The 14,456-nt window shown below is 42.5% G+C and overlaps 1 protein-coding gene across 1 annotated transcript in view; it reads right to left on the reverse strand.

Moving 5' to 3' along the window:
- The window catches only part of SEC11A (SEC11 homolog A, signal peptidase complex subunit), a 33,210-nt gene extending 25,437 nt beyond the window's left edge, over nucleotides 1-7,773 (reverse strand). The window contains exon 1 of the mRNA XM_005887149.3: nucleotides 7,449-7,773. Coding sequence (XP_005887211.1) covers nucleotides 7,449-7,499 — 51 coding nt within the window. The 5' untranslated portion in view covers nucleotides 7,500-7,773. The remainder of the gene's footprint in view (nucleotides 1-7,448) is intronic.
- Nucleotides 7,774-14,456: the final 6,683 nt, after the last annotated feature.

A 14,456-nucleotide genomic window follows, 5' to 3' on the forward strand; every position in this document is an offset into this window, starting at 1 on the left:
AATCCTTTTCTTCTACCTCCCTCCATATACTCTAGCTTAGTGATTAGTCCCACCATCCATGTAAGTCCTCTAAATTTTACCTTCCCAACATCTCTCACATCCAACCCACTGGCTTTATTTTTTTTTTTATTTTTAAACTTTACATAATTGTATTAGTTTTGCCAAATATCAAAATGAATCCGCCACAGGTATACATGTGTTCCCCATCCTGAACCCTCCTCCCTCCCCATACCATCCCTCTGGGTCGTCCCAGTGCACTAGCCCCAAGCATCCAGTATCATGCATCGAACCTGGACTGGCAACTCGTTTCTTACATGATATTTTACATGTTTCAATGCCATTCTCCCAAATCTTCCCACCCTCTCCCTCTCCCACAGAGTCCATAAGACTGTTCTATACATCAGTGTCTCTTTTGCTGTCTCGTACACCAGGTTATTGTTACCATCTTTCTAAATTTCATATATATGTGTTAGTATACTGTATTGGTGTTTTTCCTTCTGGCTTACTTCACTCTGTATAATAGGCTCCAGTTTCATCCACCTCTTCTATGACTACTGCCTTACTTCACATCTCATCTCCACTTATCCAGACTACTGAGGCAATACGACAGTTCTATCTCTAGTACATCTTTCTAATTCGTCCACCAATATATAATTATTGTTCGTAAAGTGAAAATAAAATTATTGAGCTGTCTGCTCAAAATCTTCTCTTCCCACCTATAGGATAAATTCCAAACCCCTAAGTACAGAGGGCCTTCCATGATCTGGCTTGGCTCTTGCTGTCCTCTCCTTTCTTCTTATTGAAGTGATTCTCTAGATTCAAACCATAATTTTACGTGTAGTGCAGTATATCACAGTGTCAGTCAGCCTCTTTCCCCAGCCACCCATGTCTCTTAACCAATGGATTCATGGTCAAGTGGCTCTAACAGCCAAGATGAAGGTTAGCAACATGGACTTTCACTCACCAAGACCAACTTGGTTCTAGCCAATGTTGAGTGCCTAGACTGCCAACTGCAAAGACCAACAATGCCACCATTCCTGACACCTTCTTCTTTCTAGAATAGACTCGATACAGAGGGCTTCCCTAGTGGCTCACCAGTAAAGAATCTCCCTGCAGTGCAGGAGACCTGGGTTTGATCTCTGGGTCAGGAAGATCCCCTGAGGAAGGAAATGGCAACCCGCTCCAATATTCTTGCTTGGGAAACCCCATGGACAGAAGAGCTTCATAGGCTACAGTTCATGGGGTCACAGAGAGTTGGACACAACTTAGCAATTAAGCCACCATAGCCACAGATCTGTCTTCCTTGTCTTCAGTATTTCCATCAAAACCACCACCCATGAATTTACAGAATGCCTATGACTCATTGTGATATTCCATACAACACTGCTTCTGATCAGGAAACTTATTCTACAGGTAATTAAAGCACAACGGTCACATGGGTCCACAGTCATGAATTTCACTGGTCTTAGTGTCCTCCATCATCTGAAGTGGCTGGCCTGAGAGAACAGTGGAAGAGTAGACATTATAAATTCATTGTCTTTCAGTGCCAAATCCATCCTTCTGTGTTACTAGGCTGAGCCCTGTAAACAAGGGCACCTCTTCCCACTGCCTCAAGGATTTACGTTTTTCTTAACAAAGGCACTGCAGGGCCGCTGCAAGATGACAGGGAGTGGGAGGGACTTCTCTTCCCATGGAGTGTTTGTATTTCACCAGGTAGCCAGTAGATCTGAGTACAGGAAGTCTGCAAGTGCTCACCTCGGAGACCATCACAGACTGGCTCCTGCCCACACACACTGGCAAATTTCTCAGCCTCTCAGTAGGCCGCTTCTATGGACCAGTTCCAGCTCACTGCTCCTGCAAATGTCACTGCATGTCCCTGTGGCAGCCACACCCTCTCTAAAGAAGTCTGTTATCTCAGGTTAGGAAGAGGCTTGGAGGGAGGTATTCTGCTAGTTCTTTGTTAACTCCCTTATCCTAGAAGGCATAATTACTGGTTTCTGCACACACTATTTCTGAACCCCTTAAGAGTCCTCTTTTACCCATTTTAGTGGTCGAGCATCTTTTCAGTTCAGTTCAGTTCAGTTCAGTTGCTCAGTCGTGTTCGACTCTTTTCGACCCCATGAATGGCAGCATGCCAGGCCTCCCTGTCCATCACCAACTCCCAGAGTTCACCCAGACTCACGTCCATCGAGTCAGTGATGCCATCCAGCCATCTCATCCTCTGTCGAGCATCTTTTACCAGTTGACAACTCTCTGTATTTAATACCCTGCTAGTGAAAAAGATTTTCCTGATCCTAAACAAGACCAGATTAGCTTTCAATAATTAAAAAAAGTAATGGATCTGTCCTCAGTCTTGTATATGCGTCCTATTTGCAGTACACTTGCTCATATTAGGTCCAAGTCTAAGAAGAATCTAGGCTTCCGTGTGCTTCACTAGAGGGCCAATTTATTAAAAAGAAAAAGTTACCAAAAATATCTGCAATTCAATCAGAAATCACTACAGTAGCCATTAAGAGTTAAGTGATCCTAAAAGATAGATATAAAAAGAGGGACTTCCCTGGTGGTCCTGTGGTTAAGACTCTGCCCTTCCACTGCAGGGGGCAGGGGTTCAACTCCTGGTCAAAGATCCCACGTGCTTCATGGGCACGGCCAAAATATTTTTTCTCTTAAAGAAAGACAACAAAAGAAAGGATTGTGCCAAGTCTTAAAGTCTTCAGATTTTGGTAGGAAAACATACAGATAATTAAAATCCAAAGAAATGCCAAGCTCAATCAAGTAAAGGAAAAGACCTAAGAAGACACTAAAAGGAAATTCTGTGACAGTCAGACTAGTCCATCAGGGTTCAAACACGGATCCAATCAGGCTGACCAAAGTCCTCTGGTCATTAAGAATTCTCAGCAAAAAACAAAAACAAAAATTCATAGCAAATAGAGAATTACAGATAAAAGTAATATAAAAATTTGGCATAACATACTTATTTAGCAAATAATCATCTTTTCACTCCAGGAAAATTTACAATTAAGCACAGAAATGCTTAAAGGAAATTATGTAGTGTTAATACTCTTATGTTAAGGACTCTGCATATTTGGAATCTTAAGTTTTTGTAACATTTAAAGAGAATCTGACCTATTAAAGTAGGTCAGGTTTGCAATTTTAATTCAAAATGTACAATTGTTATAGATTTATTTTTTAATCAGAAAGCTTACTATTTATATATTACATTCAAATTTAAAGAATTTCCTTTTTAAGAAGGTTGATTATTCAACAAACCTTCTTAAAAAGGAAATTCTTTAAATTTATAAATCAAATGTAATGTTTTTAAGATGTCTGTTTACAAATTAGCCTAAATATTCAAAGGCCCTTAAAAGTGATTCTTAAAATTTGCTAGACCTGGGAAGTCCCTGGAAGCCCAGTGGTCAGGGCCCTGTGATCTCACTGCCAAGTGCCCAGGTTCAATACCTGGTCGGGAAACTAAGATCCCACGGGCCTCGTGGTGTGCCAAAAAAAAAAGCTGCTAGACTTTCAATGGGATAAGATTTGAAAACTGATTCTAAAAGATTTAAGAACTTAGTTTTTAAATTTTAGCCGTTATAAATTGAGGTTTTTTAAAAAATACAAGAATTCTAAACAGGCTTTTCTGTGCACAAAGGCTATCTCAATGGGCATTAAGAAATTAACCTACAACCAGAGGAGTGATGGAACCAACTTGCTAAATTCTGAGGAATCTTGCAAGCTGATTGTTAAACACAGTGTTATAAAAATTAGTACAATTACTTTAAAAACAAAGTTAACAAATAATCTAAATTCATCAGTTTCTAATTATTTTATTACATTTTACTATTATCTATGTTCTTGAGATTATTTTTTAAATTTTATTCATAAGGTGGAAATTATAGTTGCATCCTACTACATTTCTTCCTAATTCAATATTCAGTGATGTCATGTCAGTAGCTTGAAATTGGCCATAGTGGAAGTATTTACACCACAGAAATGGGCAAACTACAAATCAAGGCTTGTGGATTAAGGAAAGCCACAGAAAAGCTGTGCTCTGATATTACAGTAAAAGACCCACAATGTAAAGGGGAGAAGACAAATAAAATAGTACATAACAGTTAAAAGGGCTCTAGAGATCACCTAATATTCTAGGTGATCCTTATTCCTTGGAAGGAAAGTTATGACCAACCTGGATAGCATATTTAAAAGCAAAGACATTACTTTGCCAACAAAGGTCCATCTAGTCAAGGCTATGGTTTTTCCAGTAGTCATGTATGAATGTGAGAGTTGGACAGTGAAGAAAGCTGAGAGCCGAAGAACTGATGCTTTTGAACTATGGTACTAAAGAAGACTCTTGAGAGTCCCTTGGACTGCAAGGAGATCCAGCCAATCCATCCTAAAGGAGATCAGTCCTGGGTGTTCATTGGAAGGTCTGATGCTGAAGCTGAAACTCCAGTACTTTGGCCACCTCATGCGAAGAGTTGACTCATTGGAAAAGACCCTACTGCTGGAAAGGATTTGAGGCCGGAGGAGAAGGGGACGACAGAGGATGAGATGGCTGGACGGCATCACTGACTGGATGGACATGGGTTTGGGTAGACTCCAGGAGTTGGTGATGGACAGGGAGGCCTGGAGTGCTGCGATTCATGGGGTCGCAAAGAGTCGGACATGACTGGGCGACTGAACTGAACAGTCTAGGGCAGTACACAAAGACTCAGAAATAATACAAGGGGAGTTCTCAAGACAGTTAAGTACACAAAGTTTGAATAGAACCATGTTCATACACACAGTGAAATGAAATAGGCAGGAAAATTAAACCCCAGTTTACAAGAGAGAGAGAGAGAGAGAAAGAGCAGACTGTAAAATGACTAGGACTTATTGCAAATGCCATTCTAAGGGGCTTGGGACTTTAACTTACAATAGGATCTACTGAAGTTTGAGGACAGGAGAGAAGACATTAATCTGGCAACAGCTTATTGGATGCCATGAAGGTAGTGAAACACTTTAATTCTGAAAATTGTGAAGCAGACAGAAAAAAAATTACATACAGTGAACACACAGGGGGGCCTGGAGGGCTACAGTTCATAGGGATGAAGAGAGTTGGACATGACTGAAGTGATTTAGCACACACAAGTTAAAAATCAATTAAAACTCAAAGCTCAAAAGAATACATACTCTGGTTCCACTTCTATAAAACAAACCCATTGATACTGACAAAAAGCAAATCAGTGGTTTCCAAGTGTTAGAGAGATGAACTACAAGGGATCTCGTGGGTGATAGAAATGTTCTATATCTTTACTGTAATGTATGTATATAACTGTAGAAACTTATCAACTGATACATTTTTTTGTTTTCTGGCCTTGCCGGGCGGCTTCTGAAATCTTATTTCCAGACCAGGGATGGATCCCGGGCCATCAGCAGTGATGATGCCGAGTCCTAACCACTGGACTGTCAGGGGATTCCCTCAGCTGATAACACTTTAAATGGATGGAGTTTACTATATTAAAGTATTCCTCTGTTAAAAAATAATTACAACTCAAATTAATCAAACATTTGATGAAACTTCTAGTTTCCCTCTTTTTATCTAGTAAGCTCTCAGTACGTATGCATGCATGCATACTCAGTCACTTGAGTGGAGTTCAACTCTTTGCGACTGTATGGACTGTGTAGCCCATCAGGCTTCTCTGCCCATGGGATTCTCCAAGCAAGAACACTGGAGTGGGTAGGCATGCCCTCCTCCAGGGGATCTGCCCAACCCAGGGACTGAACCCTAGTCTCCCGCACTGCAGGCAGATTCTTTACCGCTGAGCCACCAGGGAAACCCCTCAGTACCTATAATCACCATCAATTTTTTCCTCAGATACTCTGTGCAGGTAAAACTTCATTTCTAACTTTTCCTCACCCCATCCCCATGCAATCCAATCCTTCCCATCCCCTCCTAACAATCTCTGGTAGGCTGCTCATTTTCTTCACCTGTATAATGGGCATAAAATGACCTACCTCACAGGTATATAATGTACTCCACATATAGCAAGAGCTCAAAATAGTTACTGTTCTGCCTTAGTCATTTTCTACATACTGATGCTCCTTGAAGGTCAGAGTCTGTCTTACTTATCTTTGCATTTTTCTCACTGAACCTAGCATAGGGAACAATAGAGGCCCCAAATAAGAATTTCTCCAGAGAAATGTCTGTGGCACCTAGAAATTCAGATATGGATGAAAAAACACTATTCAAGTGAGAATTTTAAATGTTATAAAGTCATAAACGTCGTGCAATTTGAAAAGGAAAGATCAATTATGACTGAAGGAAGCAGGAAACATGTCTAAGAGGAGGTAACACTGAGGTAGCTGAGGTCTGAAGGGGAATAAGGGGAGGGTGCATATTTTCTTCCCTAAATGGTAATTATAAACTGCAAAATATAAGTCCAAGAGAAAAACCTTTAATAGTGACATCAGGATCCTTCTTAACAGCAAACTACTGTAAAAAGGTCCGAGGCAAGCAAAACTAGGCTCTGCAGACACTACTGACCTCGAAGACAAAAAGAAGCAACTTTTTCCAATGACTAAATAATTACAAGGCTTCCCAGGTGTCTCAGTGGTAAAGAATCTGCCTGCCACTGCAGGAGACACGGGTTCCATCTCTGATCCGAGAAGATATCCTGGAGAAGGAAATGGCAACCCACTCCAGTATTCTTGCCTGGGAAACCCCATGGACAGAGGAGCCTGGCGGGCTACTGTCCATGGGGTCGCAAAAGAGTCGGACACGACAGAAACGACTAAACAACAACAAATAATTGCAACAGTAGTATCCGGAATATGATCTCTAAGTTCAGGATGGAGTAAGGTTTAAGGACAAAAATCAGGAAATGTAAGTTTCAAGATCCCTGTACCACTAATATTCTGAGGTACACCTTAACGCTAAAGTGGACTCGAGGGCAAGCAGAGTAACTGTTTCAACTCTGACCTCGAAGGTGGTTCCAGGAAGTCAGTACAGACCGCTGGGGCCCAGCTTACAACGGGCTCAACGTAGAATGGCTTTTGTGAGGCCTATAACCGTCTCCCCGAGCATCCCAGAAGCCAGAGAAGCAGTGCACTACTAAACCCAGTTGCCGGAATCCATCGGAAGTCACTGCGATTGAAGTTTGCCGCCTTATCCAGTCTAACACAATAAGCAACCCCAACTCCCACTTACAAAGAGCCCTACGGTTTGCACTTGCTTCCCTGTCTCATTATGGGCAATGGAACGTGACGATCAGGCTTCCCGCTCCGCCCGGAGAAGGCCCAGTCTCAGCCAAGGGCTAAAACAGCGAGTGGATAAAGCTATCTCTGGACACAGAATCCACAGAGATGGAAGAGTCCAGGCGTCAGACCCGCTCAGGCCCTCACACTGGGGCCCAGAGGTCCGCGGGGCAACAGTGGAAGGTACAAGGGGAACGGTGGGCGGCCAAGCTCACCTGCCGCTTGTTCATCCGCCGCACATCGTCCAAAAAATCTAGAGACAGCATGGCGGGGCCGGCGAGGGGACACGGGAAGAAGAGAGGGCGCGATGTGACCGGCGGGAGGAACGGCTGGCGCACGAGCCAAGCGCACACTGGACAGGACCCCGCGGTGCCCGCGCTTCCGCTTCCGGGGTGGAACCGGCGCGGCCCCGCCCCCTCAGCGCGACGAGGGGACAAAGGGACTCCCGACCAGTCTCCTGGCCTGGCCTCGCTGAAGGAGGCTCTCGAACCTCCTGGAGCTCGTCTGCTGAAGCCCACTTCCCGCGCTCATCCTCGCGGCCCCACACTGAGGTGGCCGCTCAGGGTTAGATAGGAGACCACTTTGCAACCTCCGGAAGGCGGGACCTAGCGCACGCCTGGCCAATAGGGAACCGTGTCTCCGCGGGCAGAAACGGCCCCTGAGTGGCCAGCCTCAGTTCAAGCCCGGGCCGCGAGTCTGGGTGTGGCGCTGGACTTGTCCTGAGCTACGGGAAACTGACGACTGAGGTATTTCCATAAGTGCTCTTGGGTTAGGGCGGAGGCTGTGACCTGCAGAGCACTGCCTGAAGCTTTCAGGAGTTTAAGAAGCTCTTAGTTGCAGAGAAAATCTGATAGGATTAAAAACAACCAAACCCAGAAGTGAGAGGGAAACAAGAGGAGAAAACTGCCAAACCATGGGGCTTCCCTGGTAGCTCAGATGGTAAAGAATCTGCCTGCAATGCGGATACCTGGGTTTGATGCCTGGGTCAGGAAAATCCCCTGGAGAAAAGAATGGCTGCCCACTCCAGTGTTGCTTAGAGAATCCCATGGACAGAGGACCCTGGCGGGCTACAGTCTACGGGGTCCCAAAGAGTCAGACACGACTGAGCACCTAATGGATGACGGATGGATTCATCAACTTATAAAGGGATGAACAAAATATGGTATATCCATACAATTTAATATTATTTAGAAACAGAAATATTGTGACACAGATGAACCTTTAAAAATATTAGATTCTGAAAACATTGGTTCTTAATGAAAGAAGCCAATCACCAACGACCATGAATTTTATGTAAAATGTCCGGAATAGCCAAATCCATAAAGACAAAAAGCAGTGGCTGCAGAGGGCTGGGAGGGTTAGGTAAAGTGGGAGGTGATGCTAGTGGGTATGGGGTTTCTTTTGGGGGGGAGGTGTTGAAAATGTTCTAAAATTGATTGTGGTGATAGTTATACAACTCTCAATTGAGTTCAGTTCAGTTCAGTCACTAAGTCGTGTCCCACACTTTGCGACCCCATGAATCACAGCACACCAGGCCTCCCTGTCCATCACCAACTCTCGGAGTTCACTCAGACTCATGTCCATCGAGTTGGTGATGCCATCCACCCATCTCATCCTCTGTCGTCCCCTTCTTCTCCTGCCCCCAATCCCTCCCACCATCAGGGTCTTTTCCAGTGAGTCAACTCTTCACATGAGGTGGCCAAAGTATTGGAGTTTCAGCTTTAGCATCAGACCTTCCAATGAACACCTAGGACTAATCTCCTTAGGAATGGACTGGTTGGATCTCCTTGCAGTCCAAGGGATTCTCAAGAGTCTTCTCCAACACCACAGTTCAAAAGCATCAGTTCTTTGGCGCTCAGCTTTCTTCACCGTCCAACTCTCACATCCATACATTACCACTGGAAAAACCATAGCCTTGACTAGACGGACCTTTGTTGACAAAGTAATGTCTCTGCTTTTGAATATGCTATCTAGGTTGGTCATAACTTTCCTTCCAAGGAGTAAGCATCTTAATTTCATGGCTGCAGTCACCATCTGCATTGATTTTGGAGCACAAAAAAATAATGTCTGACACTGTTTCCACTGTTTCCCCATCTATTTCCCATGAAGTGATGGGACCAGATGCCATGATCTTAGTTTTCTGAATGTTGAGCTGTAAACCAACTTTTTCACTCTCCACTTTCACTTTCATCAAGAGGCTTTTGAGTTCCTCTTCACTTTCTGCCATAAGGGTGGTGTCATCTGCATATCTGAGGTTCTTGATATTTCTCCCGGCAATCTTGATTCCGGCTTGTGTTTCTTCCAGCCCAGCGTTTCTCATGACGTACTCTGCATATAAGTTAAATAAGCAGGGTGACAATATATAGCCTTGATGTACTCATTTTCCTATTTGAAACCAGTCTGTTGTTCCATGTCCAGTTCTAACTGTTGCTTCCTGACCTGCATATAGGTTTCTCAAGAGGCAGGTCAGGTGGTCTGGTATGCCCATCTCTTGAAGAATTTTCCACAGTTTAATTGTGATCCACACAGTCAAAGGCTTTGGCATAGTCAATAAAGCAGAAATAGATGTTTTTCTGGAACTCTCTTGCTTTTTCGATGATCCAGTGGATGTTGGCAATTTGATCTCTGGTTCCTCTGCCTTTTCTAAAACCAGCTTGAACATCAGGAAATTCACGCTTCATGTACTGCTGAAGCCTGGCTTAGAGAATTTTGAGCATTACTTTACTAGCGTGTGGAGAAGGCAATGGCACCCCACTCCAGTACTCTTGCCTGGAAAATCCCATGGATGGAGGAGCCTGGAAGGCTGCAGTCCATGGGGTCACGAAGAGTCAGACACGACTGAGCAACTTCACTTTCACTTTTCACTTTCATGGATTGGAGAAGGAAATGGCAACCCACTCCAGCATTCTTGCCTGGAGAATCCCAGGGACAGGGGAGCCTGGTGGGCTGCCGTCTATGGGGTCGCACAGAGTCGGACACGACTGAAGTGACTTAGCAGTTACTAGCATGTGAGATGAGTGCCATTGTGCGGTAGTTTGAGCATTCTTTGGGATTGGAATGAAAACTGACCTTTTCCAGTCCTGTGGCCACTGCTGAGTTTTCCAAATTTGCTGGCATATTGAGTGCAGCACTTTCACAGCATCATCTTTCAAGATTTGAAATAGTTCAACTGGAATTCCATAACCTCCACTAGCTTTGTTCATAGTGATGCTTTCTAAGGCTCACTTGACTTCACATTCCAGGATGTCTGTCTCTTGGTGAGTGATCACACTATCCTGATTATCTTGGTTGTGAAGCTCTTTTTTGTACAGTTCTTGTGTGTATTCTTGCCACCTTTTCTTAATATCTTATGCTTCTGTTAGGTCCATACCATTTCTGTCCTTTATCAAGCCCATCTTTGCATGAAATATTCCCTTGGTATCTCTGATTTTCTTGAAGAGATCTCTAGTCTTTCCCATTCTGTTGTTTTCCTCTATTTCTTTGCATTGATTGCTGAGGAAGGCTTTCTTATCTCTCCTTGCTATTCTTTGGAACTCTGCATTCAGATGCTTATATCTTTCTTTTTCTCCTTTGCTTTTCACTTCTCGTCTTTTCACAGCTATTTGTAAGGCCTCCTCAGACAGCCTTTTTTTTTTTTTTTGCACTTCTTTTCCATGGGGATGATCTTGATCCCTGTCTCCTGTACAGTGTCACGAACCTCCATCCATAGTTCATCAGGCACTCTATCTATCAGATCTAGTCCCTTAAATCTATTTCTCACTTCCACTGTATAATCATAAGGGATTTGATTTAGGTCATACCTGAATGGTCTAGTGGTTTTTCCTACTTTCTTCATTTTAAGTCTGAATTCGGCAATAAAGAGTTCATGATCTGAGCCACAGTCAGCTCTCTGTCTTGTTTTTGCTGACCATATAGAGCTTCTCCATCTTTGGCTGCAAAGAATATAATCAATCTGATTTTGGTGTTGACCATCTGGTGATGTCCATTTGTAGAGTCTTCTCTTGTGTTGTTGGAAGAGAGTGTTTGCTATGACCAGTGCGTTCTCTTGGCAAAACTCTATTAGCCTTTGCCCTGCTTCATTCCATACTCCATGGCCAAATTTGCCTGTTACTCCAGGTGTTTCTTGACTTCCTACTTTTGCATTCCAGTCCCCTATAATGAAAAGGACATCTTTTTTGTATTAGTTCTAAAAGGTCTTGTAGGTCTTCATAGAACCGTTCAACTTCAGCTTCTTCAGCATTACTGGTTTGGACATAGGCTTGGATTACCATGATATTGAATGGTTTGCCTTGGAAACAAACAGAGATCATTCTTTCGTTTTTGAGATTGCATCCAAGTACTGCATTTCGGACTCTTTTGTTGACCATGATGCCTACTCCATTTCTTCTGAGGGATTCCTGCCCACAGTAGTAGATATAATGGTCATCTGAGTTAAATTCACCCATTCCAGTCCATTTTAGTTCGCTGATTCCTAGAATGTCGACGTGCACTCTTGCCATCTCCTGTTTGACCACTTCCAATTTGCCTTGATTCATGGACCTGACATTCAGGTTCCTATGCAATATTGCTCTTTACAGCATCGGACCTTGCGTCTATCACCAGTCACATCCACAACTAATATTGTTTTTGCTTTGGCTCCATCCCTTCGTTCTTTCTGGAGTTATTTCTCCACTGATCTCCAGTAGCATATTGGGCACCTACCAATCTGGGGAGTTCCTCTTTCAGTATCCTATCATTTTGCCTTTTCATACTGTTCATGGGGTTCTCAAGGCAAGAATACTGAAGTGGTTTGCCATTCCCTTCTCCAGTGGACCACATTCTGTCAGACCTCTCCACCATGACCTGCCCGTCTTAGGTGGCCCCACACGGCATGGCTTAGTTTCTTTGAGTTAGACAAGGCTGTGGTCCGTGTGATCAGATTGGCTAGTTTTCTGTGATTATGGTTTCAGTGTCTGCCCTCTGATGCTCTTTCGCAGCACCTACCGTCTTACTTGGGTTTCTCTTACCTTGGACATGGGGTATCTTTTCACGGCTGCTCCAGCAAAGCGCAGCTACTGTTCCTTACCTTGGACGAGGGGTATCTCCTCATGGCTGCCCCTCCTGACCTTGAATGTGGAGTAGCTCCTCCCTGAATTGTATACTTCAAATTGGTGAGCTGTATGGTATGTGAATTATATCACAATAAAGCTGTTACAAAAAAGAAAAAAGAACCATTGACTTCTTGTTTGTTGTTAAATTTCCAGTGGCGAATGCACAAGCTGACAAACATTGGGCACCCAACAAATGTTTGTTGAATTTAAAATATGTGTGTGTGTTGGGTATCTCCAGCTATTGTACATAGATAAACCACACCTATTGAGTCAAAATATGAACCCCTGATTTCTCAAAATTAGGAAGGCCTGTGGAGGAAAATAGACATAAGCTCCATGAAGGCAAGGACATTTTCTTGTCCATTCATCTCTCCCCAACCTTCTTAACAGTACCTAACTTTCTCCATATGTTTTTTTTTTTTTTAAATTTATTTACTTAATGTATTTTTGGTTGCACTGTGTCTTCGTCACTGAGCACAGGCTTTGTGTAGTTGCAGCCAGCAGGGGCTACTCTAGTTTCGGAGCATGGGCTCGAGGGTACGAGGGCTCAGTAGTTGTAATATAGGGGATTATTTGTCCCATGGCATGTGGAATTTAATTCCCTGACCGGGGATCACACCTGGGCCCCCTGCATGGGGAGCATGGAGTCTTGGCCACTGGACCACTGGGGAAGTACCCTACTTTATAAACTTTAAATGTCAGACTAATTATGATTTTCTCAGACATCATGTTGCATCTCAATAGTCATTTCACTCTTTAGGTTGTGTTTGCTCTATAGTTTGTCTCAGCTAATGTTCAGTTGGTAGGATGCAGTTACTCTAATGTATTGTTCCATGATAAGTGTTTATGTGTTAAATTTGAAATTTCACTGTATTACATTTTATTTTCAACTAACAAAAACGGCTCATTAATTCAAATCAGTTAGTTGAAAGTTAATTAAATCAGGGTGCTGAATATGTTCAAACTCAGAAAAAAAGTTGTAAATGAAACATTGCCCAGGAATCCAGTGCAAATATATATACTGGGTGAATCTGACTGCACTGGGACTGGGTAACCCACAAGTGTAATGAATTATGATGAGCAGCTGAAAAAGAACGGTGCTAATAGACATATGATAAGCCTCTAAGAAGTATGTTTTATTAAACTGGCAGTAGAAAACAAATGTACGGTTACAAGCGGGGAAAAGAAAGCAAGAGGGATAAGTTGGGAGATGCAGATTGCCATGTACACACCACTATATATAAAATAGATAACTAATAAGGACCTACTGTATAGCACAGGGAACTCTGCTTAATACTCTAATGACTTATATGGGAAAAGAATCTAAAAAAGAGTAGATACAGGTATGTTGTATATGTATAATGGGTTCACTTTGCTGTACACCTAAAACAAACACAATATTGTAAATTAACTATACTCTAATTTTTACATTTTTTTATACTCTTATGAAAATGTTTAAAAAATAAATTAGATAAACTGGTTGTCTATTTGCCCCTGATTCCCAGTGCATCACGTGTGTTTCATTCCATAGCTTATGAGATTTGGTCAAAACAGTGTCAACTAAATCTGTGAGATTTTAGTCCCTTTTTTTATAATGGCCAATCTGATAACCAAAAAACCTTTTTCTAGAGGAAGAAAAACCCACAAAATAATACTAATATAACTTTGATAAAATTTCTCGCTAAAGATCAAAACTATAAAGCTATACTTTGAAGCTATGCTTTTTATAGCCAAAACAGTGACAAGTCACATTTTTGCCAAAAAGCTTTTAAAGTCAGTCACAATGTTAATGATTAATAGCTCAGTAAGAAAACTAAATAAGATTTTGGCAAAATTCCTTTATCAAAAGATATTGTTGAAAGAAACAGATACTGTTGGACATTGCATAATATCCATGGCATATAAAGTAGACAAACACATTGTCTGGAGTTGCCTAGGGCTGCTAGAGAAAGCCATCCTACTGTGGTAGGTCCTGGAAACCTAGCACACCCTTTTCCCCTCATTTTCATTGATCTGATGAATTAGTTATCTATTTCTGTATAACAAATCACCCCCAAACCTAGCAACTTAAAACAAGAAACATTATCTCTGTTTCTGTGGGTCAGAAATTTGGGACCGCCCTCACCTACCAGA

This window comes from Bos mutus, chromosome 21, assembly GCF_027580195.1.
Source record: "Bos mutus isolate GX-2022 chromosome 21, NWIPB_WYAK_1.1, whole genome shotgun sequence".
NCBI lineage: Eukaryota > Metazoa > Chordata > Mammalia > Artiodactyla > Bovidae > Bos > Bos mutus.